At 41.5% G+C, this 27,387-nt stretch overlaps 1 protein-coding gene across 3 annotated transcripts; it reads right to left on the bottom strand.

The window, feature by feature from the left end:
• Nucleotides 1–1,151: 1,151 nt before the first annotated feature.
• LOC133923967 (probable protein transport Sec1a) lies at nt 1,152–20,948 on the bottom strand. Of its 3 annotated transcripts, none has more exons than XM_062369296.1 (21): nt 20,625–20,944; nt 18,635–18,690; nt 18,447–18,528; nt 17,682–17,760; nt 14,240–14,290; nt 14,064–14,160; nt 13,934–13,966; nt 13,635–13,763; nt 12,624–12,815; nt 12,435–12,518; nt 12,223–12,321; nt 12,075–12,148; nt 10,929–11,025; nt 10,271–10,396; nt 10,097–10,192; nt 3,472–3,588; nt 3,287–3,364; nt 2,822–3,024; nt 1,758–1,848; nt 1,534–1,623; nt 1,152–1,404 (listed from the first exon to the last, which is right to left on the bottom strand). In XM_062369296.1, the coding sequence occupies exons 1-21, from the start codon at nt 20,695–20,697 to the stop codon at nt 1,399–1,401; spliced, it is 1,953 nt and encodes a 650-aa protein (XP_062225280.1). In that variant the 5' UTR covers nt 20,698–20,944; the 3' UTR covers nt 1,152–1,398. The 3 variants fall into 3 exon arrangements, 2 of the variants coding, with proteins under 2 accessions (XP_062225280.1, XP_062225279.1); XM_062369295.1 differs by having other exon boundaries at nt 1,152–1,452; nt 20,625–20,938; XR_009910696.1 differs by lacking the exon at nt 1,152–1,404 and having other exon boundaries at nt 2,812–3,024; nt 20,625–20,948.
• Nucleotides 20,949–27,387: the final 6,439 nt, after the last annotated feature.

The raw sequence follows: 27,387 nt of genomic DNA on the forward strand, positions 1-27,387 counted from the left end.
ATTGGCAAAAAAAAGTAACACCTGGTTCTCGACAAACTAGTGTAGAAGCAAATTTTCCTAGAAAAAAAATTGATGAAAGAACGGTTATAAAAACATAATTGTGACGACAGTTCCACTAATGTAATTTCTATACGAGAAGTCTTGATGCCTTACTAGTTTGAGATCACCGTTGCAGAAAGTTACATCGTACCAATCAATAGTGCCATCGTTTCAATGAAACTAATTCATATGTAATTTGTGAAGGAGTATAAATAACGTAGGCAAGGAACCAAAAACAAGCAAACTCAAAAGTCACAAAGTAAACTAAGAGCCTGTTTGTTTAGGCTTCGTCTTCTAGCTTATCTGAAAAGCTGCTTTTGAATTTTAACTGTTAAATTCTACAATAATTTTTTAGCTTCTCAGCATACTAATTCTCAAAAAAAATACTCTCAGCTAGTTTCCGAGCTTCTAGTTCATTTCCTCATAAATAGACTTATGACTTCTCAGAAACCACTTTGATTTACTTGGACTTTTAGCTTCTGAACTTTTAACAGAAACCCAGAAACCAGAAACTAACCTAAAACAAACATGCCCTAAACACTCTCCACATAAACACTCTCCACATAAAGTATAGAACCGAGCGAGGACAACAAATCTAGATATGTCAACCTTGTCCACTGGTAGCGACATTCAACAAATAACCAGCCATCTGACCGGCCTCTCTTCTTCTACGGCGATCAGCCTACTGACCAGCCAATTGATCAAGTTACTTCTCCGTCAGTACAAGGCTATAGGCCATAGCTCAGCTGGCAAGGATAAGCTTCTACAAAATGTTGTGATTCTTTTGGATCTGAATAAACAACCATGAGAACCAAAATCTTCACATAGAGAAACCTGAAGCACTGTCAAACAGAAACTAAATGCAAAGATAAACCACGAGACTGTCAAACAGAAACTAAATGCAAAAATAAACCACGAGACTGCAAGAGAATAGCTACAACATGTTAGCTCATTTACGATGCTTGACATCATTCCTGGCCGAAAAACCACAGATGCACAGAAATTCAAGAGCAAGTTTTACTTTTTAAGAATAAGTTTATTTTCCACGCAACAGAAAAATACTTTCTTGAGGAAACAGTCTTCACGGCTACCCAACAATACACATAATCCAATACACAATAACGAGCATCTCATTCACCAATCTAATAAAGTTACCACATATATTACAGTTGCTGGCCACTGTTATGTACACAAGATTGTGAGCAAGTGATGGAGGTCTGCCCTACCGAATGAAGCATGAGTGACTTGGTTTGGTACAATGTTAAATGAGTATACTTAGAGCTGTCGGAAAGATACAAGTAAATAATTACGATGGACCATGTAGAAGAAGACTATCAATATTCTGTGTCCTTGCTATTGTTATATCTGCAAATCATCCAGTGACAATTCCTCAGATGATAACATCTTCAATTTCTGCAAATATGACATGCGCCATCAAGTTGCCATGTACAACTAGCAAAATAGAGAGGAGATTAGAACAACCCACAGACTTACAGTGATGAACTGGGGTGGATCATCAAGACTAGAAGAGCCAAGGATGATTTCTCTCTTTAGTTTGCCTGATAGCTTGTGAGCTGCACGTAACTGTAATAGCCATTCACATAGGGCACATGGATTGAAAGTGAACAACAAAATTAATTATTTCTGAGTTCATACGTTACATCATATTCAAATCAGAAAGAAAAAATTAACACAAGAAATCAAAGTGACAAACATACCTCAGACCGAGTAGCACCCCCAATCACAAAGATAAATAAGCGCTGACCAAACTTTCTTAAGTCACTTGATGCATGCTTCAGCACAGAGTCGCTGTAAAAGGCCACATTAGTCATTGTATAAGAAATGTACTAGTGGTAACCTAAAATACAACAACGTCTATTTGACTGAACGGTAACATCCATCTTCAAATATTGACAATTTTGAGCAAAACTTTTGTTCACAAATACAACACCACTATTCCTGAGGCATGTTTCCCAAAATGCCCTATTAACTCGCAAACACCTTCCCTTTTTCACATTGTTATTCATGCTTGAGATATGCTTAAGGGGTGTTTTGTTCAGATTTTATCACAAGTATTGATTGGCTAGTTACCCATGTTTGGTGGAAGAAGTCAATTATGTCAAAATGTAGTACATCCAACCATTCAAAAACTGCACTTCATGAGCGCTTTATTGTCCAGTGAATGACATCATATGCACCAGTGGCACATTAATGTGTCCTTGTTGCACGCACTTGGGGTTTTTCCTCCAAGGAAGGAGAAAAAAACTTCCGAGGTTTCAGCTTTCACTGTCCTTGCCATATGTTCACATCAAGTTTGACGGAAGCAGAAAAACTTTGCAACTTTGCAACAAGTGGGACTGCTCACTGTTCCACTTCAATTTCCATGGTCCAATCCATAGTTGACCTTCTTGAAATTTAAGTGAATATTAATTCTACAAACCATTGTTCCATGTTATTTTTAGCATGGAATGTAAACCGGTAACGAAAAGACAACAGGATTTAATGTCCTCAAGGAAACTGCAAAATGGTCAGTAATTTTGTAAACTCAACAGGCTGAACTACGGTCACTTAACAGGTACAGGGAAACACCGACACCAGCAATATAAAGATATAATAACAAATGAAAAAGAATAACAAACAATTGGAAAAGATATTGTTACACATCCAGGTAGCATCTGATCAGACAAACAAAACAAGTCACTTCAGGCATGTCCATCAGGACACTGAGCATAAATGCATGGTTGAGAGGAAAAGGAAGGCCAACAGAATTACCATCACTAACCTTGAATAGCCATCATCAGAGTTCCGAGGTCTAGCCCATGTTCCACCAATTCGTCTAGATCTCATGGATTGAGCTGGCTGATGAGCCGGGCTTGTTTGGGCAGAAGTGCTTCCTGGAATTCGACGGAAACTAGGACTCGGGTCATTCATGCAGTGATACTCATCTTTCGGTAGCTCACCCTTGCTAAGTTTCTCAATCAAGTCCTACAGAAAAAACAAGGAGTACATCCATAAGTGCAGAAACAAATAGTGTATTTCCAACTAAACAGAGAGCTTGGGAACACCTGATTTCCCACTATATCAATGCAAATACTGATTTACAGCTACCAGCCACAGCCAATATAGCAAACTTGTTATAGGAAAAATATTCATGGCATCAGCAAGTAGGAAGAACTTTAAAAAAATTAGCTTTTAAGCAGATACACATGACTATTTCAAATCATTACATACTGAAACATTTTTGTACCTCCAGGATTGGATAAAATCGGGATAGCATCCATGTTGACTCTTCTCCAATTCGATCCTTTCTGATACCATGCTTTTTCTGATATTCATATAATAGAATTAAACAATCCCCATGTTGAAAGTTTTTGAAAGCTACAAGCTTTGAAATAATCTAACAGGGATAATATAATTTAACAACAGAGTTACCTTATGAAGATCAAATTTCAGGGTAAAGCCCCCTGCTGAAGGTTTTTTAGTATCAGGTCCACATAAGCAACGCATATTATTTACCACAATCATGTCATCAGCAGATAATCCTGCAAGCTGTGAAAGAAAGTGACCACTTGCAGAATTTTATACTAAGCCATAAAAATAGTGCACGAGCTCAATAATCATAGGAACTGAAACCAGAAGCCTCCTATATATAATTATTTGCAATTTTACTGGAGAAAATAATGAAATGGGACGATTAGTATAGAATTACCGTATACGACTGTCCTATCTGTATATGAATCCCCTAGAGTTTTTTGGATTCTCGGAGCATACGGTTATATCCGAGAAAGGAGTCACTGAACGTATGAAAACTGCCCACAGGTTCCAAAATATCCTTTAAACAAGGAAATCTATCACTAAGTTTAAGGACGAATACTAATCGGAAAAGAGTCTATGAGCCACATGGCAACCCCCATATATATACAGAGCCAGTGGACTCTGCACAGGACAGGTCGATAGAAGTCCAACAAACAAGCCACAAGCCTACAAGAGCCTCAAGCCTTATGTACTTGCGATCTACATCGACATCTCACCGAGACAAAATACAAGTTGCTCTCAACTAGGTTTAGATCCATCTAGGCTAGCTAAGACCCCATTTGTAAACAGTCTCGAAGATCAATACAAGATAAACAGGACGTCAAGCTATTATTTCAAGGGAAACCTAAACCTGTATAAATATATCTCTCTGTGTGACGTGTGATTCGGCTACAGGGAGTATCCCCTACTCAATTCAAAAAATCGTAAGATCGGCGGTTCACTAATCGCCAACAGCTAGCACCATCCGTGAGGATCATGACCAATTACGATGAATCTTCACCACGCACCCGAGGTACGGAATTGTACTTTGATGCATTGTTAACGCTCAAAAGCTCAGGGGCTACGGCAACTCTCCTCTCCCGAGAGGAGAATGCCTGCTATATGTTTTGCAGATTGATTTTCCGGTTACAAACAACGTGGCCGAGTACAAAGGCTTGCTCGCCAGTCTTCGAGTAGCTCCTGCACTCGACATCCACCGCCTATTCATTAATTGAGGTTCATAGCTGGTGGTGAAGCGAGTTGGTAAGGAGTATTAAACATCATATAAGACCGTGGCAGCTTACCTTGCAGAGGGGAGAAAGCTAGAAAAGAAATTCATCAGACTTGAGAAAGACAACTACCTCGCTAATAGTCTTGCCCAACTAGCCACCTCACGATCTCCAAGATATCCCGAGATCTTTTAAGAAAGACTCACGAAGTTGTCTGTGACATCGTAAGATGACACGACCGAAAGAGTGATGGTCTTAGAGACCTATAACCAGCTCTGGACGTCACCAGAAATTGACGTTCCACAAGGAATTGCGGGGAAACTCGTAACTCCACTCAAGTACGAAGATACGTGGATAGATCCAATCCACAAGTTTCTTCAAGTTCGAGTCATATTAGGAACTATCCGAGCAGGTTTCCCATGGGCCAGGATGTATACCCTGGTCAAAGATATCGTCTATCAAAGAGGTGCTCACGGAGTACTCATGACATACATCTCTCGGAAGTAGGGTAGCAAACTACTCGAACAAATCCATTGAGGGGTGTGCGAAGCTCACACCTCCTTCTGAATCCTGATTAAAAAGGCTTTCAAACAAGGATTCTACTGGCCTACAGTTCTCCATGATGCGAAAGAGATGGTAAAAAGATTCGTGAAGTACCAGTTTCACAGCAAACATATCCATCAACCTGCTTCAAGAAGGCACTATATCCGTATGGATACCATATACGATACCGATACTCGCCAGATACGTATTCGAAAAAATTAATAATGTAAATTCTGGATACAAAATTAGATACTTCTCTGATACTTCAGGTATACGGCCTAGCCCATTCGCATGCCAACCGTCGCCTGTAGGCCCATGCCTCCTTCTCACAGAGCTATCCGCATGCCAGCATGCCCGCCGCCCACGCGTCGCCCGCGACACCCTCCCAACCGCGGCGGTGGTGAGTTCCTCAATGGCTCTCCCCACTTTTTAGGTTAATTGGTTAACAAAATTGGCTAGTGGTTATGATTCATATGGAGTGGAAACAATTTTGTATGTTGTGAAGATAACAAAGCAAAATAGTGTTGATATTGCATAATTTGAACTACCTTTTATCATCCCATATGCAAATTATTGATGAGTTAAATCTAGGCGTATGCTTTGGTTTCATAGGAAATGTTGGCAATAGTAGCCTCTTTGTGATTCAGATAATATAAACATGCACTGCAAACTTATTACTGTTTTTTTAAAGTAAAACGTATCCAAATATTGGGTTTCCTGGGAAAATGATGTATCCCCGTATTCGTATCGGTCCAATATCCATATTGGTGTTGCCTAGGTCGTGGCCTTTTCATGACTTAGGGTCTGAATATTCTAGGATCCTTTCCCGGCAACACCCGGGAGCTTCAAGTTCCTTTTTCATCTCCTTCGTTATCTCTACCAAGAAAGGACTCAGGTGTTAATACGATCAGTCGAATTTCAAACCCCTCCAGATACGACCAAGACGTCTGACAATAAACCCTCCAAGCAGGGAACCTGGTTCTATGACCTTTTCAGAGCTAACGCAACAGCAACAAACTATCCCTGAAGTAGAAGGGTCTCTATACGGTGGTCGAGTCTACTCATCTTGAGCTTCTTAGCAATGGAGAATAGATGAGTCTTCAATAATTCTTAGAACGTCGACCAAACTCCAAAAATTTTATGTGTAAGTACTAAGAGTAAATTTACACTAGTAAAGATTCATATTCCCGTAAGGTCACTTGAATTTCTGTGTTCTTTTTTGTCCACCCTGAACTAAACGTCTAGCACCCGTAAGATGGGTACACCGACGGTAAGCAGCAATTCGGGTACCATAAACTATTGCGCACACCCGGATAAGCCCAGACAATTACACACGGAAATAGACTTGAGGAAACAAGAGTTTCTACGATCAAAGGGGAAGTATAAGCGTTCAATTCTTTTTTCTTACTCCGGTCAGCTAATTCAGAATTGTCGGTCGACAGTTTTTATCTTATTATCTTTGACTCCCTATCTGAGTTTTCTTCCCAGATAACCAATCGGAGCTAGATGAATATACCAAGAGCTAACGGCAACATATTTTGCGTGTGTCAAAGCGACTTCGCGTGAAGATGATGTTCTAAGTTACGAACTCACGGGATGTGACAAAGGTTCCTTATCGCGTCCTCGGGTGCCCGGGGACTACAATGCCTTCCACTCACGCCAGACCTACAGTTGACTCGATTAAGCTCCCCGATTAGTAACGAAGTCATCCTACCCTAGCCGGAGGAAACAAGTAGCACTAAGCATGTTAGGTTGTCGATATCTCAGTATAAAGTTCCCAAGAAGTCCCACCATTTTCATTTACATTCTTTTTTGTTTTTTATTAACAAGAGAATAAGTTTCTATTTCCAAGCACATGCCACAGAAGAAAGGCTAAGGAGACTCAGCAATTCTCCGACTAACCACCGCAGCAGTTCCGAGAACTACTCGAAGCTATGATCTTCTGTGCCAAGGTCCCATAGCATTTTATGTTCGAAATCTCTTCCAACGTATGTGTGGGCTGTTGGTACGAAATCCCAAGAGAGCCGACGCACTACACCAACAAATGCGCTAACCTTCCAAACGTCATCGCGATCTATTGCCCGAAAAGGAAGAAAGGTTTTTATAACCACACAAAATCTCCACTGCGACGGTTCAAATTTCGAACATCCCACCGTATGCAAAGCCAAAATTTCCCAACCTTCTCAAAATCTCGAGAAGTTGGGATGATGCTTATCGGTTGACCCGGATTTCCAACTCGAAAGAGGTCCTTAGCAGGAGGCTCATGGAGCTACCCGGAGAAGACCTAAAATCCTGACTAGATGATCAGGGAACACCTAGATACCCGAGTAGATGTGCATACTACCTAGAGACCCGAGTTCTCACTCGGCGAAACAACCTGTTGAGATGTTTTTCTCAGCCAGGCTAAGTTTTTGATCCAAGACCCCCTTGTAAACAATCTCGAAGATCAATACAAGACAAACAGAACATTGGTCCGAACCTGTATAAATCTTTGTGTGTGACGTATGATTCGGCTATAGGGAGTATCCCCTACTCCATTCACAAAATCATATGATCGGCGGTTCACAAATCGTCGACAAAATGTATCACCTTTTTGCCAAGACACAATTTGGAAATCTGGCTACTTCGTTTCCCCAAATGTTAAATATTTGTCTTGCAAAAAATAAGTGAAATGTGAGTTTTTGCATATTTGATAACCTTGACAAAAAGTTTAGTTACATATGCTTGTCACTTCGCTACTCAAGAGGCATGTTTTTCCAAAATACCCCTATTACCTCTACCCACCCCTTCGCTTTACAGTTTTCACCTCATCATTTGTGCTTGAGATATGATTAAGGGTGATTTGGTCCAGAAAAGACATGAATGCCTAGCCATCGGGGTCGGCATAATTCTTTTTTTTTTCTCAAATACCTTGCACATCTTTGCATTAAGAAGAATGTGTCTATTTTCTGAAACTGGAGGATTTGTTTTTAGAAAGCATCATTTAAAGTAAATGGTCTAGTCCCACAAAGGGTGCCATTTAAAAAAATTCGAAGTATCAAAGATGTAATTTTGATTATATTTTTTTGCTATCATATACTACATATGATTCCTTTTATAAGTTGTTTTAGCCTTCAGAACTCTTCTCTAGGTATAAATCATTCAACAACTTGAAAACAATTCCCCTTCTTTTGTTCCTGTTTAGCTATTGTCAAATGAATGCTATTCTCACAACACGAGCCATCTTTTCCAGTGTCCCTCATCCTCCATGTCTATACCTACAGTATTGAGAACTAGAGAAAGAATACAGTATTGATTGCATTTAAGAGGAAAAAAATTGTAAGTGACTGAAGCGTGGTCATTGTACTCACTTCATGTGCGCAAGTTGGGAGATTTATAAAAGGAATGAAGGGGGTATTTTCAAGTGGCCACTGTAGAATTTACAAAGTGAAAGGCACCCCCCCCCCGCCCCGCGTCGCCCGCTCTAACGACTCGGGGGTCGACTCGACCCGCAGCCCACCTCCCCACAAAACCTAGCTAAATCCGTCAGACACCGGCGGCGGCGGCTCCAAAGCCGGGCCGTCGTGGTCTCCTCTCGCTGTTTCCCTGTCTCCCCCCTTCCCCACCTCCCCTCCCCTCTCCCCCTTACCCCTAACGTGCGCTCCTCTTGCTCCGGTCAGATCCACCACCAATGTTGTTTCCTCCAGCTGGATCTGCACGATTCCTTACCGGATCTACTTTTTAGGCCGGAACCGCGCGGTGTATCTGCTCTTGCCACGCGAGCTCGCCCTTGGACGCCTTTCTGTTGTGTTCATGATATCGTGCGGCCGCTCCGCACGGTTGTGTGCCGCGGCTTGCTGTTTGCGGGTGGGCTGCTGCCCTAATATCCCAATCGGGTCTCCGACCGGCCATGGCGCGGCATGGTGCTGGTCTGCTCCTTTGGCCGGTTGTGACCGCCGGTCTGTTCTCCTTTTGGCCGGTGTTGCCGCCGGTCTGCTCTTGGCCGGATCTACCACGCTGATGCGCCATGCGGTCTTCTGTCATGGTGGGTGTGTTGCTCGGGCCATCATGCTCCACTTCTATGTGCTGCTGGATGTTCTACTGCAGGTGCTTGGTCCGGCCGATCCGTCGAGCCTTTGGGTTCACCAGGTTGCGCCGTGGTAAGGGGGATTTGCGGGCAAAAGCCCTATTAGGCATCATTGCCAACGACGGTGGCGCCCACAGGCGCCATTTCCTCCTAGAGGCGTCGTGTCGAAGCTTCCCTCTTGGTTCTCTCTGGGTGAAAACCCTATTCGGCTTCCCGAACGAGCAACAGCGATTCCTTTTTCGCTTCCTTCCTAAAGGTGCGTTTCAGAGTCCCATTGTTCCTTGTCATTACATATGGCAGCACCCTTTTGCAGGACACTCTGTTCTCCTGTTCGGTTGGTCTTCCCACCAACTCCAACACTTCGCGTCAGTGACTGTGCGCTGACATCCCAGCACCCCGTCTGTGTGCTTCGTTTGGTGTGGTGCTACCATCCGAGTTGGTTGTTAGGCGTGGGAGCAGAGCTCCGCTTGATGGGGTTCTGGTTGAGGTGCGAGCTGGGCACAGTTGCTTGCGGGATGTTTGGTGTCAGTGCCGTTGGTTGCTCAGATGTGCCGCTTGGCCAGGTTGTATGTCGTTCTATTTTTGTGTGTTGGGTTGGTTGTTGCTTTGCCAGACCGTTGTTGTCCGGTTTCTTAGGGGCTGGGGGGGGGGGGTTCTTTCTTTCTGTGTTTATGTGCGAGCTAGGCTCCGCAAGTTGTGATGCTATGTTACCTGCATCTAAGCATACAGTTTACAACATCTAAGCATCTAACCAATTCAGTAGGGTGGTGAGATGCATTACATTGCCAGTACATCACGCCATATAATGCCGGTATAGTATTGACCATGCAATTGGAGCTCCATGTGGCCAAAAATAAATACTTGCCATTCTAAAATTGATACACACAAGGAATCAATTATGAGCCAATATAAAAGTAAAAGTTACCTGCATCAGCTTTGCACCTTTCTCACTTCCAAACTTCTCTGGGTTGATTGCAGCGTAAATCATTAGCAAACGCAGCTTATTTTCACGACTTACATCCTACATTAGGCCAGTAAAAATCTTAAAATGATGTTGAGACAGGAGCAGTATCTCATTGGCTGTACAAACAATGATTACCAAATGTGTTCGCAAGAAATTGATTAGTTCTTTTGTCCCAGCATCACCAAACGCAAGATCCTGCTCAAGCTGTCCAACAACTTTAAGATGTTGTTCTTTGATTATGTTATTGAGCTTTCCTGCAATCTGAAGTAAAACAAGTAATGAAAACCAAAGAAGCTACACTGCTATTATCTTCCTATGGGATCCCAGATTAATGTGCTCGTGATCTGTTAGGGGTTTACTAAAAATTTCTATTCATGTGGCAAATCCAAATCTCATCCAACAGTCCACATGGTGAGTTAGTAAGTTAGCACCAGAATATGTGTTTGGCACTCTATACTCCTATAACTTCAAATTATTCCATCATTATAAAGTATCTAGAACAAGAACGCTGAACATGAACTAGCAGCATCATAGAAAGAAAAGCATGCAAGTATTTCTTGAATTGTCAACATTTGTTTACCAATATCTGAACTTCTGAACAACATGATTTTCAAGGGGCAGAAAGCAAAGAATGACAAGAGGTCAAAAGTGGTCAGTATAATATATCAAGTGACAGTTTGACTGAGGTAATCTTCAAAATGCATAACTCAACCAGCAAGTGATATTACAGTTATAAGTATTTTTTGTTAAATTTGCAGATGCAGCAAATCATAGAAAAAGAATAACTACTAACCTCAACATGGAGGGTAAGCTTGTCAATTTGATCGCTGTACTGTGGAAGAGCTTGAACCATTTTCTGCAATTGTTTGGTTGATAACTCTCCACCAGATCTGAAAAAACACAAAATAAATAAATAAATGTACCCTACAAATAAAAACTAAGCTTATATATTAATTTAAAAAACAATTTATCACCCGTGTGACACTAGGATAAGAACAGTATCTGATCAATTAGACAAATTTAAAGATTTTGCCAGCACGCCACATAAATTCTTGGTAACTCATAAACCAAATCAACTGGAAAGTCAAGCATAAACAGCAACAAATCACCTGTCCCAAGGCATCATGGAATCTAAGCAGATCTGCTTGACAGTCATATACACATTAGGGATGAAGTATCATGTGCACATGAGTATATTGGTGAATGTATGCACAAACTCAATCACACACGTTGAATCCAATCAGGACGGCCCAAGTCAGATTCCCACCTCTAACTTGGTCCACCCGTATTGCATCTGTCATGTGAGATTGAGTTTGGGCATATATTCACCAATATTCTTATGTGCACCTGATATTTCCTCTACTTTAAGAATATATGCAGTACCACTCATGGACCATCATTCATCCAAGTAATTTCAACCCCTATTCAATTTAACAACCACTTGCCTTCATGATGTTTCTTTCCTACAAGTACAGGATTCTTCAAAATTAGGTTCTTGACTACTAACCATTATCTTAACCATGACTAGATAAACAACATGCCACAAAAGTAATTCAAGACAAACTAGTTACCAACTGCTTACTCCCTCCAGTCCCAAACAGGTCATTTCAACTCCATGCACATGGAACAAGGAGTTAATACCTTAGTTTATGACATAATTTGCCCCAATTAGTTAATTTTCTCTCTAACACGACTGCCAATAAGCAATACATAGAGCACATTTGGTGGAAAATGTTGCCTCAAAAAAGAAAACATCTCTCTGTGGCTATATTAGTTTTGTAGTGTGCATATCAACCAAAGGGGGGTTATACCTGCCATATGAATATCATGTGCATACAGTACAAACACCAGTAAAAATTCTTATAATAATTGCACAACACCCTACAGCTAACAATCAGCTATCCCTCTAATTTGCAAGAATTTTGTTTCCTGAACAAACCTTGCCTGCTGTAGTTGAGCTGCTTTGTTCTTTGATACAAAATTGGTCATCTTTTCATGCAACCTTTCATTAACCTGCAAAATTGATACATTATGAAGTTGCAAAAGCACAAGGCCGTAGTTAAAGATGAAAATGACAACAATCATACATCAGCTATATGTGCATGACGTAGCTCAAGCCATACTGGATCATGATCCTCCAACAAAACCTCCTTGGTCTCATTTGCTGAACCATTCTTACTTGGAAACTATTGTTTCAGAGTTGCATTAAAATTTAAGAATTTAGTAAGGAAGGGCATAGCAGCAGAACTGAACTTGGGGTAAAGCAGTGAAGTATGACACAAGTTGGCGATATGCTCACCTCTTGTACATACTTGTTGCCATCCATACACAGTAGATCATGGCACATAGCATCATAGGTCCACTCATGAATAACCGGAGCAATCTGTAGTGCTCAAGAAAAAGTGAGAGGTCAAAGGATGCACCGGCAGTATTCCATGTGGCAGTTGGTGAAAACTTGACACAGCTTCGCTGGGAATTCACCTCCTACCTGATCTATCGATCGGTCTACAATAAGTAGTTCACATGTTTCTGTTTGTGGAAATTCAGGTATGGTAGACTTATATCTGGCAAGGCAATTCCACACAGAAGCAGCAAGCTTTGTGGGGACCAAATCTCGTAGTGTTGTCAGAGTAGAAGCGTCAATTGTCCTGGCCACACGGTAGTGCACACGAGGAAATTCCTGAGATAATTGGACCATTCAGTTTCAGCGAACTCGAAGTATACATAAACTTGGTAATTACAAAAAAAGCAAAATTGTAATGATACTTTAGAGTCCAATTTTATCCTGTTTTGAATCAATTTTCCTACATGCATGTTTCCCTTCAGTAGAAGAACTTCTTTGGCTCATATTCCTCCTTGCTAGTTTTCCTTGGGTGACAGAACTACTGCCCCAATCCACCACCATATCGATTTTTGTTGGCCTCAGGCTTCCAGAAACGATATCCAGTTACCATGTATGTATGCTAGTATATATGGAGGGTAAACAGCTACTGGAGGGAAATCGGACAGGTAGGGGGTACTAGACGAAGAAGGGCACCTGAGGAAGGGACGGATCTAGAATAACCGGCAAGGGAAAGACCATTGTAGGACTTTGGGGACTAGGAGACTTGCTTAATTTATCTTGCTTTCTTTGAAAGGTGTGCCTCCTCAGATAGGTGAGCCTGGCCCTAACAACTATATTTATCTTATCCAAATAACTAGTGCAATCTTATCACTAAGCAATGCAACTAACAAGATCTCATCTCAACTAATCATAACAAAGCAAACAGACTAATGCAAACTATGTGATACAGTAAGCCATGGTACTAACCTAATGGGCCCTAATAGGCTGCACATGACACACCATAGTTTTTCATTCTTTGTTTGGTAGCCGTACAGTGTACCCTAACTATATTTTCAGAATATTCTCCCCAAGTACTAGTGCTTATATACACCCAGAAAAATAAAAACAAACATACAGGTATAAAGACTGCAAATGGCAGAAATCGCAAAACAGTACCCTCATCGACACAAACACTGTAGCAATACGTGTGGCCATTGTGTGAAGGCATGCATTGTAGTTGTGTGAGCCTCCAGCATCTTCACTAAACAACTCTTCTAGGGCCTTGTCATGATCAGTTATGAAGCCCTGTACACAACATTGAAGTATTAAAACTTCAAAATGAATTAAATCAATATGGAGATATATTCAATTTCTGTTTGGAGTACTAATCTAACAAGTTTATCCCAAACAAGCAATCTAAAAAAGTTTATCCCAAACAAGCAATCTAACAAGTTTACCCAAGCAAGCAAAAGTACCTGACTATCAATAGCAAAATATTCCAAGTTCATCTGCAAGCATGGAACAGAAATTAGATAAAAAAAAAAGTAGCATCTGTGCAATGTTCAAATAAATGAGCATGCAAGAAATAAATTGTAGTCAAACAACCTCACTGAGTGCACCGATGCGTGTTAGAACAGTCGTATCTTTTTTTATATGAGCTACCAATTCCCTCTGTACTGGAGAACTGAAAAACACATAAGCTCTGCACCAGGTTTAACATTGTGTCAGTGCTTAAGTCTACAGAACAAATACTTGTAAACAAATTTGAGTTGATCACGTACTTCTTGTACAATGGATTTCTTCCCGACATATCGGACATGAATATGCGAATGCTGCATTATCACAGTGAAATGGTTATAGAACTGGATGGACGAAACAAATTTCAACATTACCAGGGAAATACCAAGTACACATGTCACAGTAATCTACTGCCTTGTGGACTGGAAGGCATGATTGGAACCAAAAGAAAGGGCGAAAGGCTACTCTCTTGACATAACTTAAAGGATAGAAACTGATTTTAGTGTACAATATTTTATCAACAATGCATGATTTCTAAAGAACATATATTTAAATGTAAAATTTTGTTCTATCCACATAAATACCAGAGGTACGTAAGAGATCAGCCCAATTAATAACCAAGTCATAAGCATCAAGGAAGCACTGATGGAAATTCAAAGCTAGCTGACAAAACTAATGCAGCACTGTGTGATGTCTTTTTCTTCAAGAGCTGCGTGATGTCAGGGGTTTTTGTGTCAGTCCTTGGACTGTGGCTGAAGATTTTAATCTACCAATCTTAAGACAAAAATAATGCTAATGCCAACAGAGCCAATGGCAGAGCTTGAGCAAAAGGCAAGGGGGGGCCAAGTTGTCATGATAATCACTACATGTCTATGTATGCTAAATCAACAAAGTAGCAAGGAAAATAGTGATTTTGCTCGTATTTTGATCCCAAAAACTATACTATTATACTAGAGCAATTGCAAATTTGAAGTGTATAGAGTACTCTATAATGCATAAGGAAGAAACATGAGAACATATAGATACAAAAGCACAAGAGGTAGATATACGGTACTCTATAATGCATAAGGAACGAAACATTAGGGAAGAAACATGAGAAGTTATAGATACAGAAGCACGGGAGGTAGATATAATGATATTTGCCATGCAATACGCAAACTGCTTAATAAGTAAATTTGTCTTTTTAATGCATGTGCTTAGAAGTAGATAAGAAAGTTTTGGATGACAAGGGAGGGCTAGAACCCCGTTTGGTCTCCACATAGCTCCGCCGCTAAACAAAGCTATGATGGGGCGGTTCCGGCAGTTATTGGATGATCTTGAGCTCAAGGAGATTCCTCTTCTGGGTCGTCGCTACAGTTGGTCGAATGAGCGTGAGGCACCGACCTTCGTCTGTCTTGATCGTGTTTTTTGTACAATAGATTGGGAACTTCTCTTTCTGAACTGCATTTTATAGAGCCATGCTACTTCTATGTCTGATCATTGTCCCCTTTTGTTGGGCCTCAATGTTGGTGTCAAGGGCAAACGGCGATTCCACTTTGAAAGTTTTTGGACCAAACTGGATGGGTTCCTTGAGGTTGTCGATGTGTCCTGAGTAGCACCTATAAATGTCTCATGTTCTATTGAGTGGCTTTCTATTAAGCTCAAGCGGCTTTCCCGTGCTTTGCAATCTTGGGGGCATAAGCAGGTTGGTCGTGTCAAGCACCAATTACAAATGGCAAAAGATGTTCTTCATTGCCTTGAGATTGCTCAAGATATGCGTATCCTTTCTCCGAAGGAAGATTGGCTAAGGCGAGAGCTAAAGCGACATTGCCTTGGGCTGGCCTCCCTTGAGTGAACTATTGCTCACTAACGCTCTTGCATCAACTGGTTGAAAGAGGGAGACGCCAACACTTCTTTTTTCCATTTGCATGTGAGCTTCAAAAAGTGCAAGAACTTTATAGCAAAACTCAACATGGATGAGCAGATTGTAACCAGCCAAACTAACAAGCACGCGTCTATGTATGATTTTTACAATGGTCTTCTCGGCGTAAGTGAAGAAAGATCGCTTACATTGGACCTCCCAGCCTTCTATCATGACCCTGTTAATCTCTCTTTGGATGATCCTTTCACTGAAGATGAGGTGTGGGGTACCAAAAAACATTTGTCGCCCGACAAGGCACTCGGTCCGGATGGGTACAATGGTCGTTTCTACTAGACTTGTTGGGGTATAATTAAATTGGACCTAATGGCGGCACTTCTTGCTTTGTAGTGAACAGATGGGCGCAAATTTGGTTTATTGAATTCAGCATTCCTAACTCTTATTCCGAAGAAGGTCGATGCCATATGCGCGAGATAAGTTTGATTCACAGCTTTGCAAAACTTGTTGCCAAACTTATGGCCAATCGGCTAGCTCCTCATCTGTCTAGCTTGGTGTCACCCAATCAAAGTGCTTTTGTTCGCGGCAGATGCATTCATGATAATTTTTTTTGATTCAGCAAATAGCAAGGTTGCTCCATCGATAAAAGGTGCCAAGTCTCCTTATGAAGCTTGATATATTAAAAGCTTTTGACTTGATCTCATGGCCTTTTCGTTTGCAAGTGCTTTTGACTTGATATATCAAAAGCTTTTGACTTGATCTCATGGTCAATCTTGGTGTAATCTTTGCAAATTATCGTCGATTGCGACTAGTCAGATTTTGTTGAATGGTGAACCGAGGGAGGTGATCATGCACCGCCGTGGGTTGCAACAGGGAGACCCATTATCTCCTATGCTTTTTATCATCGTTATGGATGTTCTGAATGCTCTAATTATTAAGACAAGTGAGGAAGAATTACTCCAGTCACTCTCACCTCGTGTTCCTAGCCATCGTGTATCTCTTTATGCCAATGATGTTGTTATCTTCCTCCGGCCCACAGCTGAAGAACTATATTTCATCAAAGTGTTGCATGTGATGTTTGGGAATGCTTTGGATCTTCGAACCAATATCTAGAAACTGCGCAACATCTCCTTATCAACTGCATGTTTGCCAAAGAGGTGTGGTTCCATGTGCTCAGGAGCGTCGATCTCCAAAACGTCATGCCACGGATCCAACACTTGGCGTTTGCTGAATGGTGGCAACATGCTCATAAAAGGGTCAACAAGCCTAAACGAAAAGGTTTTAATTCTCTGGTGATTCTTGTGGCTTGGTGGTTGTGGAAGCAGCGCAATGCTTGCATTTTCAATGGAGTTTCGCCACGGACCCATGACGTTGTGCGAAATATCATGGAGGATGTGAATCTGTGGTGTTGGCGGGTGCTAAGGGCGTTCAAGCCTTGTGACCGATTTAGAGTTTTTATTTTTGGTCGTGTTTTTCTTCTTTGCGGTTTGAGATTGCTTATCTAGATAGCTAAGTGTGTGTGGGGATGTTTGATGTTTGCACCTTCCTTCGGGGGTGCATTTCTATTTGGGACTTTTCTTTCTCGTTAATACAATGATACGCAGCTCTCCTGCGTGTTCGAGAAAAAGAAGGTAATGCAGCACCAAACTTCGGATCAGAATACAGCAAGGTAGCAATAAAAAAAATCATACTCAGGTTATATATTTCTATTCTTAGGAGCAGCATATCATACATTTAAATAAAGTTGACAAAGATTACTGGTTTTCAAACATTGCAGAACTACAAAAGAAAAAAGGCTTACAGTCTGACAGACACAACCATGTCAAAGTGGATTAGTTAACACAACTTACTTTTCTTTAGTTGGCTGCATGAAATAAATTGCATCCATTGAAGGCAATGGCTGCCTCCGTTTGTATAGGTCTTCAACCACTGCAAAAGAATCATCGAGGCTGAACTTGTATTTGTATTGATATACAGTAATTCTAGTAAGAGACTATAACAGCAACATTTTAAAAAAGGAACTCTTGTTTCAAGGAATTCCAAGGCTCCTACAACTTTGAAAAGGTAAATGCTAAAAACGGCTCCTACAACTTTGAAAAGGTAAATGCTAAAAACACCAACAGAAACACTTCAACAGAAAGCAGTTATTCCCTACAACAAGGTCACTGTTACAATACTTCCGTGGCAAAATTATAAACTTAGCAAAGGGCACTACACAACTTATCTTTTTAACAATTTTTCACGTCAGCATAGCTCTAGGAGAAATCCTTGTGTTTTCATGTCAATACAGAATTCTTGTGGTGCCAGTAGAAAGTGTACAATCTCAGGATAAAATAGTTATACTGCAATTACAATATGATGCCCAATCAAAGGTTTGCGCAAAAGAAATTATATTATTATGCCAGAACAATTGCTTTAGAACATTAAAATATACTTATATACATGATGTAGTCTATGGATTTACTTACATATTTAGGTGCAAAACTTTTGAAGGTAAAAAAAAAGAACAAATGGATACAACAAATGCTTCATAAGAAATAAGTCAGTGAGAAAAGGTTGGTGTTTTGATACATGGTAAATGTCACAATAAAATATATTTCTACGAGCCTACTTACATGAAACCCCTTCTTCTGTGATATCTGCCATCTTGCATGAAAATGACATTATCTTGACCGTAAGTTTGTCCATGATAAGAACCTAAAATTCATAACAAAATTTTATGTATATATGTTAACCTTTTTTTCACAAGGCCACAGAAGATGATAACATCTGAAATTAGATTATCATCTATCTCCAAGGATACCTTCCATGTTGATTTTGAGCTCTTCCGAGTCGATCCCAGCATTTCAATTAATAAACCTATATAATTGTAGCAACAATAAACAAACAAATCTTAAATTAGGAATGTGGTAGCATGTCTACAATAAAAAAAAGGTGGTACTGGGATATTATAATATAAAATCTTGCACCATCTAAATCTAACTAAAATCATGTACACAGATATATACAAGATCAGAAAAGAAAGTAAGGATTTTTTTTTAAAAAAAGGGATTTGTACAAATTACATAGAATTCTAGGTAAATTATTCTTGGTTATTCATTCACTATGAAAGCAGCCTCCTCAGGTGGCTTCACAAAATTAGTACCATTAGATCACTACTCTTTCATATGTTGGCTCATAATCAAGTCGTAATGAATTCAATCCGACACCAATCTACTAAACAGGTCACATGTGGTATTTACTACAAACATATCAGTATTATTAGTTTGTATTAGCATGTTTCAATGAAATTATTGACTTATTTGTTATGGAGAAGGAACTGAGCCTAGCTCAGTTGGTTGAGGGTCATCCCTGTTTTTTAGGATAGGATAATCTAATTTCCTATTTTGTGGAATGGATGGGATAAGCCAGTTTTTGTTTAGTTGGTAGGATTAGAGTGGATAGGATAAGTCAGTTTTCTGTTTGGTTAGATGGATTGGATAAACTGAGTTGGTTATGATGATCTTTTGGTGAACTTACCCCATGATTGTGCAGCATTTGGATGAATTTATGCATGTTTGAATTTATTTGAATTCAAATTGAATTAAAAAAGAATATCACATGAAATGATACAAATGCATATAAATGGAGCATTACAAAGGAATTCACTTTTCACCAAATAACCTAGGGTTGGAAACATTTTTATAAATTAGTACATTACATTAGAAGAATACTGGTGAATTTTTCTGGATTTTAGGAATTTATTTGAGGCATTAAAAAGTGCTAGAAATTATAAAAATAGGCTTTTTTAGAGAATTTTAATTAAATGTAGCTCAAGCTTTTTGGACCAAACCAATTAAAATAGGCTGCTAGTGAACTCTAGTTTGCTCATGAAAACGTTTAGAATTTTTAGACAACTCTTGTACTCCCAGATAAAAACGAGAGTTAAATAAAAAAAACATGAACACACCCGTACACACCTCCGATCAACAGCTCGGTCCGTGCAAGTTGGATGGCTCTGTCCGGCTATTTTTGCTAGTTCCAGCCATCCAGCATCTCAAGGAATATTCCTTGACAGTAGCCACCCCACACTCCATCTACCCAACCAAACACTTCCAAAACTGGGATGGTCATCTCCCATCCACCCAACCAAACACACCCTTAAGAATCAAAGATTCTGAAATTGCATGCAATCAAAATTCATTCTGCTCCAATAGCAATACCATTATCTGATTGCAGGATCATAAAGGCTTTCCAACTATAACATCAGCAACTGCATGCTCCCTAAAGGCAGCCAATCAAATCTGCTGGAGTGCCTAGTTGCAATGAAGTGAGTGCAAATCTAAAATGGATGGTAGCATCCTATATATGTGTTCGATCTTTGGCATACTAGAATCATAAAAACTCAGTTGAACTACGACATTAAACGGACTCGTTTTGTGTTTCCTACAGTGCCAGTTCAATTCAACTGCAGTTCCACACTACATCAGCTCTTGAGTTCCATTTCAAATTCAAGTCATTCAAGTTCTTGAGGCCAACCAGTTCAAAATTTCCTGTGTTTTGTTCCTCTGTGTGATACAAATTAGAGGAAGTCCTAGCAAAACTAAAATACAGCCTTTCGTCAACTAATTCTCCAAGCAAGCACATGTGAACTGAAATGTTGTATCCTGGTAACGATGTGAACAGTAAATCAGCATTTCCCAGTATCAACAACCAATCCCCTCTCTCCCAACCCAGACACAAACGCAGCGAAGAGATCACCTGATCCCCACGAACCAAGCAATACAGCAAGCGAGAACGGAAGCGGGGCTTACGGTCTCGGGTGATCTGGCGGAAGCTCCTGTGGTCGGCGCCGCTGTGCGAGGAGGTGTCCGAGTCCATCGACATGGCCGCCGGAGACCGCCGGCGAGGCCTCGCTGTAGGGTTAGGGTTCGCAGCCACCTTCGGGAACCACCACCGACTAGGAATGCGCGTTAGGCGATTCGGGCTGAGGGAATGGTCATGCGGAGAGGGAGGGGAAACGCGTAGGGGAGGAAGGGGAAACGCGGGGCTGCGGAAGGAAACGGCTCCTCCCCCTTTTCCCAACGAGGTCGGCGAGGTGGACGAGTCGTGGTGTGGGGGTTTTGGATGGGTATATGGCGGGTGGGGTCGTGACGCTTCGTTGGGTTTTTGGGGCCACAAGTCATTGGGTTTGGATGGTTAGTTGGTGCGATAGACCTGGTGGTCGGGGTGGGAGGTGTGCAGGGGACGCTTCCAGAAGGGAGGCGCGGTTGAACGGAGGAACGATGCGGAGTGCTGAAGGAAGGAGGAAGGAAAGGAGCAGGGGTTTCCTTCGGGTTTGAAGGAGAGGTGGCAATATTCCATTGCTTCTAGATCTTGGAAAAAAATTATAATTTAACTCTTAATAGTAATAGTACAATATGCTGTATTTATTTTAGAAATTTGTGCATCTCTGGGCCAAATCTTTGCTGTGTCTGGGCCATCATCTGGATGGGCCCAAGTGGGTTTGCCTAAATGGTGTCGGCTGAACAGCTCAGGGGGAAAAAAGGAAAAATCCCCTTCGGGGTGGAGGCGGCTGCGGCGGCTGGAACCTCATCTCCGTTCTTCTCGCGATGCAGCTCGGCTGTGGATCCCGGGCGTGTGCTTGCCGTCTGATGGTCCGGATAGGGATGGGCTCGCGGAGGGTTCAGAGGGGCTCCTCTGCGCCGTGAGTTGCTCGCCGCATTTTTTCCCTTTTTCTACCGAGTCTTGGCTTGGATTCCAGAGATTATATCACAGTGGGCATCTCACACCTTGGGTTTTCCCCTCTTTTCCTCTCTATGATTTGATAGACTGTAAGCCTGTAGCCACGCCCAATGATCCAAATGCTAAGCTGAAGAAAAATGTAGGCCATGAAAAAGACCAGTTAAAGTATTCACAGGTGATAGGTTCCCTAATGTACTTGGCCAGTGCAACTAGGCCTGACATCTCATATGCAGTATGCAGGTTGAGTCGTTATACGTCCAACCCAGGAGATGATCATTGGATAGCACTGGAAAGGATTCTCAAGTATCTAAAGGGGACAAAGAACCTTGCGATTCACTATTCTGGCCATCCTGCAGTCATAGAGGGATTCAATGATTCCAACTGGATCAGTGACTCGGATGATATAAAGGCTACGAGTGGATACGTTTTCACTCTAGCAGGCGGAGCAGTGTCTTGGAGGTCATCTAAGCAGACCATCCTTACTCGCTCCACGATGGAGGCTGAGCTAGTGGCGCTAGACTCAGCAGCTATAGAAGCAGAATGGATTAGAGAACTCATTTCTGATCTCCCGATATTGGATAAACCAATTTCAGCTGTTCTCACCTACTACGATAACCAAACCGTTTTGGTTAAGGTGAAGAGTAGGAAGGACAATATGAAGTCTTCGAAGCACATAAAACGACGACTCAAGTCGCTCAGGCATGCATTAGAGACGGGTATAATCGCGGTGGATTACATTCAGTCTGAAAGGAACCTTGCAGATCTTTTCACAAAAGGAATGGCTAGAACAGTCATTCAAGCGGCATCAAGAGGAATGGGATTATTACCCTATGATAAGATTCACGCCGGCAGTAACCTACCCTAGGTGATCAGTGAACTAGGCTCTGGGATAACAAGCTGTGTGGATATAAGAGCAAATCAATCACATTTGCTGCTATGCTCTTCTGTAGGAGAGGGTGAGCTGCTAGCTCTTAATGAATTCAATGCCGAATGCCAATAGATGTCATCCTACAGGACATCTAGGAGAATTCACCTATGTGAGTGTGATTGTGTGGTCGCAATCACAGAGAAGTCAGGTACTTCTCTGAGTGGCACTCATGAATTAAAGGTACTCGCACATGACCATAACGTCCAAACCGAGAGCTAAAGGCTTAGCAGCCTAGTACAGGGTGTTGTATGGGTGGAAGCTCTTACACCAAGATAGAGGATCAAGGTTTAGTCCTCCTCTGTCTGTTCGAGCTAATAATCTCTATATGACTAGGTATTGTGTTCAAACCCGAAAGGTACACTTTACTCAATTCCTGTATATAAAACCGAACTTTACCAACATTAAAATTTGGTGGGGACTACTGTATTTATTTTAGAAATTTCAATGTGGTTGTGCATCTCTGGGCCGAATCTTTGCTGTGTCTGGGCCGTCATCTGGATGGGCCTAAGTGGGTTTGCCCTAAATGGTGTCGGCTGAACAGCTGAGGGGGAAAAAAAGGAAAAATCCCCTTCGGGGTGGAGGCGGCTGCGGCGGCTGGAACCTCATCTCCGTTCTTCTCGCGATGCAGCTCGGCTGTGGATCCCGGGCGTGTGCTGGCCGTCTGATGGTTCGGATAGGGATGGGCTCGCGGAGGGTTCGGAGGGGCTCCTCTGCGCCGTGAGTTGCTCGCCGCCTTTCTTCCCTTTTTCTACCGAGTCTTGGCTTGGATTCCAGAGATTATATCACAGTGGGCATCTCACACCTTGGGTTTTCCCCTCTTTTCCTCTTTGTGATTTGAGCTTGGACTCCAACCGAGGCTTTGGCCTAAGCTCTTGCAGCACTGGAGGTATCTTGTTAGTGCTCAGAGCTGCGCTGCCGAGGTCCGCCCGCACTGCAGAGGTGGTGCGGTTGAGGTATTGTATCTCCGTCTTCCCTCCATCTGACGGCAAAGTCGGTTGATTGGATTTCTGGGACTGCAGCGTTCGTGCTGTGCCTTGCCTCACTCTCCAGCCTTTCCAGCATATTCACTATGAGTTCTCTATTTCACTGATCTGAACTGATAGATGCATGATACAATTGCTCTGTGATGACGAATTTCATTGAAATTGAGTTAGAATGTTGAGTACAATAGATACAACCTTGATTCTCTATCTGCAATTTGTATGAGCAGTGATATGATCCTTCAATTTTGATTAGAAGGAGTCTGATCTCCTGTGTGCTGATTTTGCTTGAGTTATCTGTCATTGCTTGTTAATTTGCACTCCTGGACTTGAGTAGCAAGTATTTCTGAATTCAGCACATTGTGGAGATTGCTCAGCACTCAGCAGCTTGGAATAGATTCTAGATTACTTTCTGCCCCTTGTGCAGAAAGGTTTTAAAGTTTTGTTTATTAGTTCTGAGAAGGATAGATGCTGGCTATGTGCTGAATTCTGATTTTCAGTAAAGAGCTTGTTGCTGGGTATGTGCTGAATTCTGATTTTCAGTAAAGATATACTTGCTGTTATAGCCAGGAATTTGTGGAATACAGAGAATTGTAAATTAAGGTTGTCATCTAGGTGTGATCTCATGTTCTAGCTTAATTAGTGATATGATTTAGTGGTCAGCTTGGGAGCAGATCTTTATTGATCTGGAGCCAGCTAATTTGATCGGTCTGAGAGCCATATGAATATGTCATCTAGATCAATTCAGATTTTATTTATGGTTTACCTTCTCAGTGCTCATGGTATAAAAGACATGTATTTCATTTTCTTGTCTTTGTTATTTTTGATCTACTGTTTTTATTATCTTCGTAGAGAAATATGTATATATATGCTATTTATATCGCACACATTTCAACAATCCAGAAATCCAATAGCTTCTATGATGGCTAGCTCTAGCTCCTTTGTTCCACCTCCGTCGTCCTCGGACGCGATTAAGCCTGAGAGTTTCGATGGAACTGGCTTTAAGTGCTGGCAGGCCCGGACGAGGCTGTGGATGATGGAGCTCGGATTATTCTGGGTCCTCACCTCAGTGGAGAGGAGCTCGGGGGAGGAGACGAGAGCTATAGGAGGAAGAAGGCGAGTCTAATCTTCTGTTCTTTGATATACTTAACCATACACATATGCCCCTCCTATTCTGTAATCATCAACATCATAAATATCTGTAACGGAACCATCATAAACATATATGTGAATAGAACCATCTCAACCATATCCCAACATATTGTACCACATCATTCAATATTCGTGACTCTACGACCGATGCAGATGGACAGAAGCATGCTCATAATTGAGAGCGCGATAATTTGAATTGTATTTACACCTTGCAGGGGTACTCTTTTACCCACACAACACGATGACTGTGAGGAACCGTCCAAACAATATTCTAATTAATTACAAAGTCGATCACTGACACGATCATGACTTCAGCGATTAAACAGAATACCGCTCCGGTAGTCCCGGCACGTGTTTTGTGCCCAAGGATCGGAACACGTGTCTTCCAACATGTATATCACAATATAGCTTAATAAAGAGCGAATAATAAATATTTATATTACAAGTATTAAGCATGCAATTGATTTGAACAATTTACAACAAAAGCGAGCTAAGAGGAGATAAAACCCCTTAACTCCTAACCACAAAAGAACTATGCAGTGAAAAGTTAAACTTATAAACAACAAAAGAGAACAGCGCCGTATGCCCTCAGGCACCGTCTCAAAACGTCACCTTCAGAGTAGGATGCACTACTCTTGCCCGCCACCAAGATCGGCAGGCACGAAGTATCAAAAACAGCCTCTTTCTCAGCAGTAGGAGTACCTGAAAGCGCAAGCATGAGTACGAAGGTACTCGCAAGACTTAAACCATATAGAGCACATATACATAGCTCGACTCTAAGAATTATGCATTGATCATTAGCAAGGATGAGCCACAGGTTAGGTAAAACATATGCATTAAGCATCCTAGACATATGTGTCAGCGACTGAAACTTAACCAAAATATATGAAAACTACCCTGCAACTACCAACTGAACATAAGTAATTGGAACCATTATGAACATACATATAACAAGACCAACTCAACCATCTCCCACATATCCAACCATCAACCACAAGCGAAAACTCTACGACCAATGTGAATGAAACAATCGCATACTCATGACCGAGAGCATAGCATTTCGAAATATTTTTACACCCTGCAGGGGATACTCCTCTACCCACACGACATGAGGACCATGCGGCTTGTGTACCCACTAAAGTGCACACAAGGGGAACTCGTGACAACTTTTCCCAATAAGCCCCAACCATTTGAAACAAGCATCGCTCAGTGCGGTGCTGCTAGAACTACTTCGAAGCAAACTAGCACCTCTACAAGCCCCGTCCGCTCACACCGTTGATGTTCAGGCCCAAATGATCACAGCTACAGAGGTATTCGGATCGCCTTATCATTAGATCGGCATGTGGTGAGTAAGGTAAGTGCTAAAGCCAACGGCACCGAAGGACAGCCTTAAACGATGCAAGCGGTCTACGGTGTCCGGGTTCCTCTCCCGAACTGCCCCAAGACTTTCCTCCGGAGCAAAAAACACCCCTAACACCACCCACATCTCGCCTCATACTCACCACTCATCCAACGATCTCAACATCATTAAGCATTTGTATCCATAAGTGAGCCCTATGCTCCGGAACAACGGATGTGCCGTCGTTCAACTTCTACCGTTGACATATGCATTGCTAAGCATGTCGATAGACTCTTAGACATCGACCAAGCTACCAAGACTACAAGGATATGGATATGAAATTTAATATAGGTTTCTACCCCACCAACTCGACACTGACTTACTAACCATGCAAACATACATAAGACATAGCTTATCAATTTTAGACTTTATTCAATTGAACAAAAGTGTGCAATATGCTTAGTTGTTTGCCTTGCTACTCAGGTAGCTGTCTATAATTGCCCAAGCAACACTCACAGAAATCCGAAAGATTAGAGACGTCTTCAACCACAGTCGTATCACACTCCGGCTTCTTGTTCACTAAAGAAAAGCGCATGCAATGATAAGCATGAGTGAAATGCAATAATGCATGCTATAATATGCATATGATGAATTATCATAAAATATGCCATATAAAGCATGAAAACATTTTTCCTAGTTAGAGCAAGTCATAAGGAGACTAGCAAAATTGGTTTCATTTATTTTGGACTTGTAAAGAATTAGTGGTGAATTAAAGAAGCCTTAACCTAATTAATTCATCTCAGAAATTTAATTAACTATTTCATGGATAGGGATATTTTTAATGGGTAGAGGAGGTTATTATGAAACCAATAAAATTGGTTTCATAATTTTTTAGCTACGGAAAATTTACTATGAATTTTATAATTTATCAGCACAAAAGAAAAAAAGCTAATGAACAATCAACCTAGATACTCTGGGTTGACCCGGATACTCTAGGTACCGGAGTCTCCGGATGACCCTCCGGGATGGGTCCTCTGTTAGTTTTTGGTTGGGAGTCACCGGGACCCTCCGGGTGGCTCCAGAATAGCCTGTTTGAGAAGGGGAAAACTTGACCAAAATAATTTGCGAACTTCTCCATACCAAAAGGAAACATTTTAGAGCTAATTCAAGGGTCCTAGAACTCATTACCCAACCTAGAAACTCAATTTCTAACTCAAATTCATCCAAATCCTCAAATTAGGTCTAAAGCATCAAAAATACCCAAACTTCACCACCTAGCTCCAAATTCGGATTTTGACCAACCAAATGCGTATCCAAGCCATGGGAAGCCTAGAGGACTTACCCAAGGTGCTTTTCCGAGGTTGGGGACCGCCGGGAGAAGGAGGAAATGGTGGGAAATCGAAGAACTCCGGTGTTCCTTGAGCTTCAACCAA

The sequence above is a fragment of the Phragmites australis genome, chromosome 7, assembly GCF_958298935.1.
Source record: "Phragmites australis chromosome 7, lpPhrAust1.1, whole genome shotgun sequence".
Lineage (NCBI taxonomy): Eukaryota > Viridiplantae > Streptophyta > Magnoliopsida > Poales > Poaceae > Phragmites > Phragmites australis.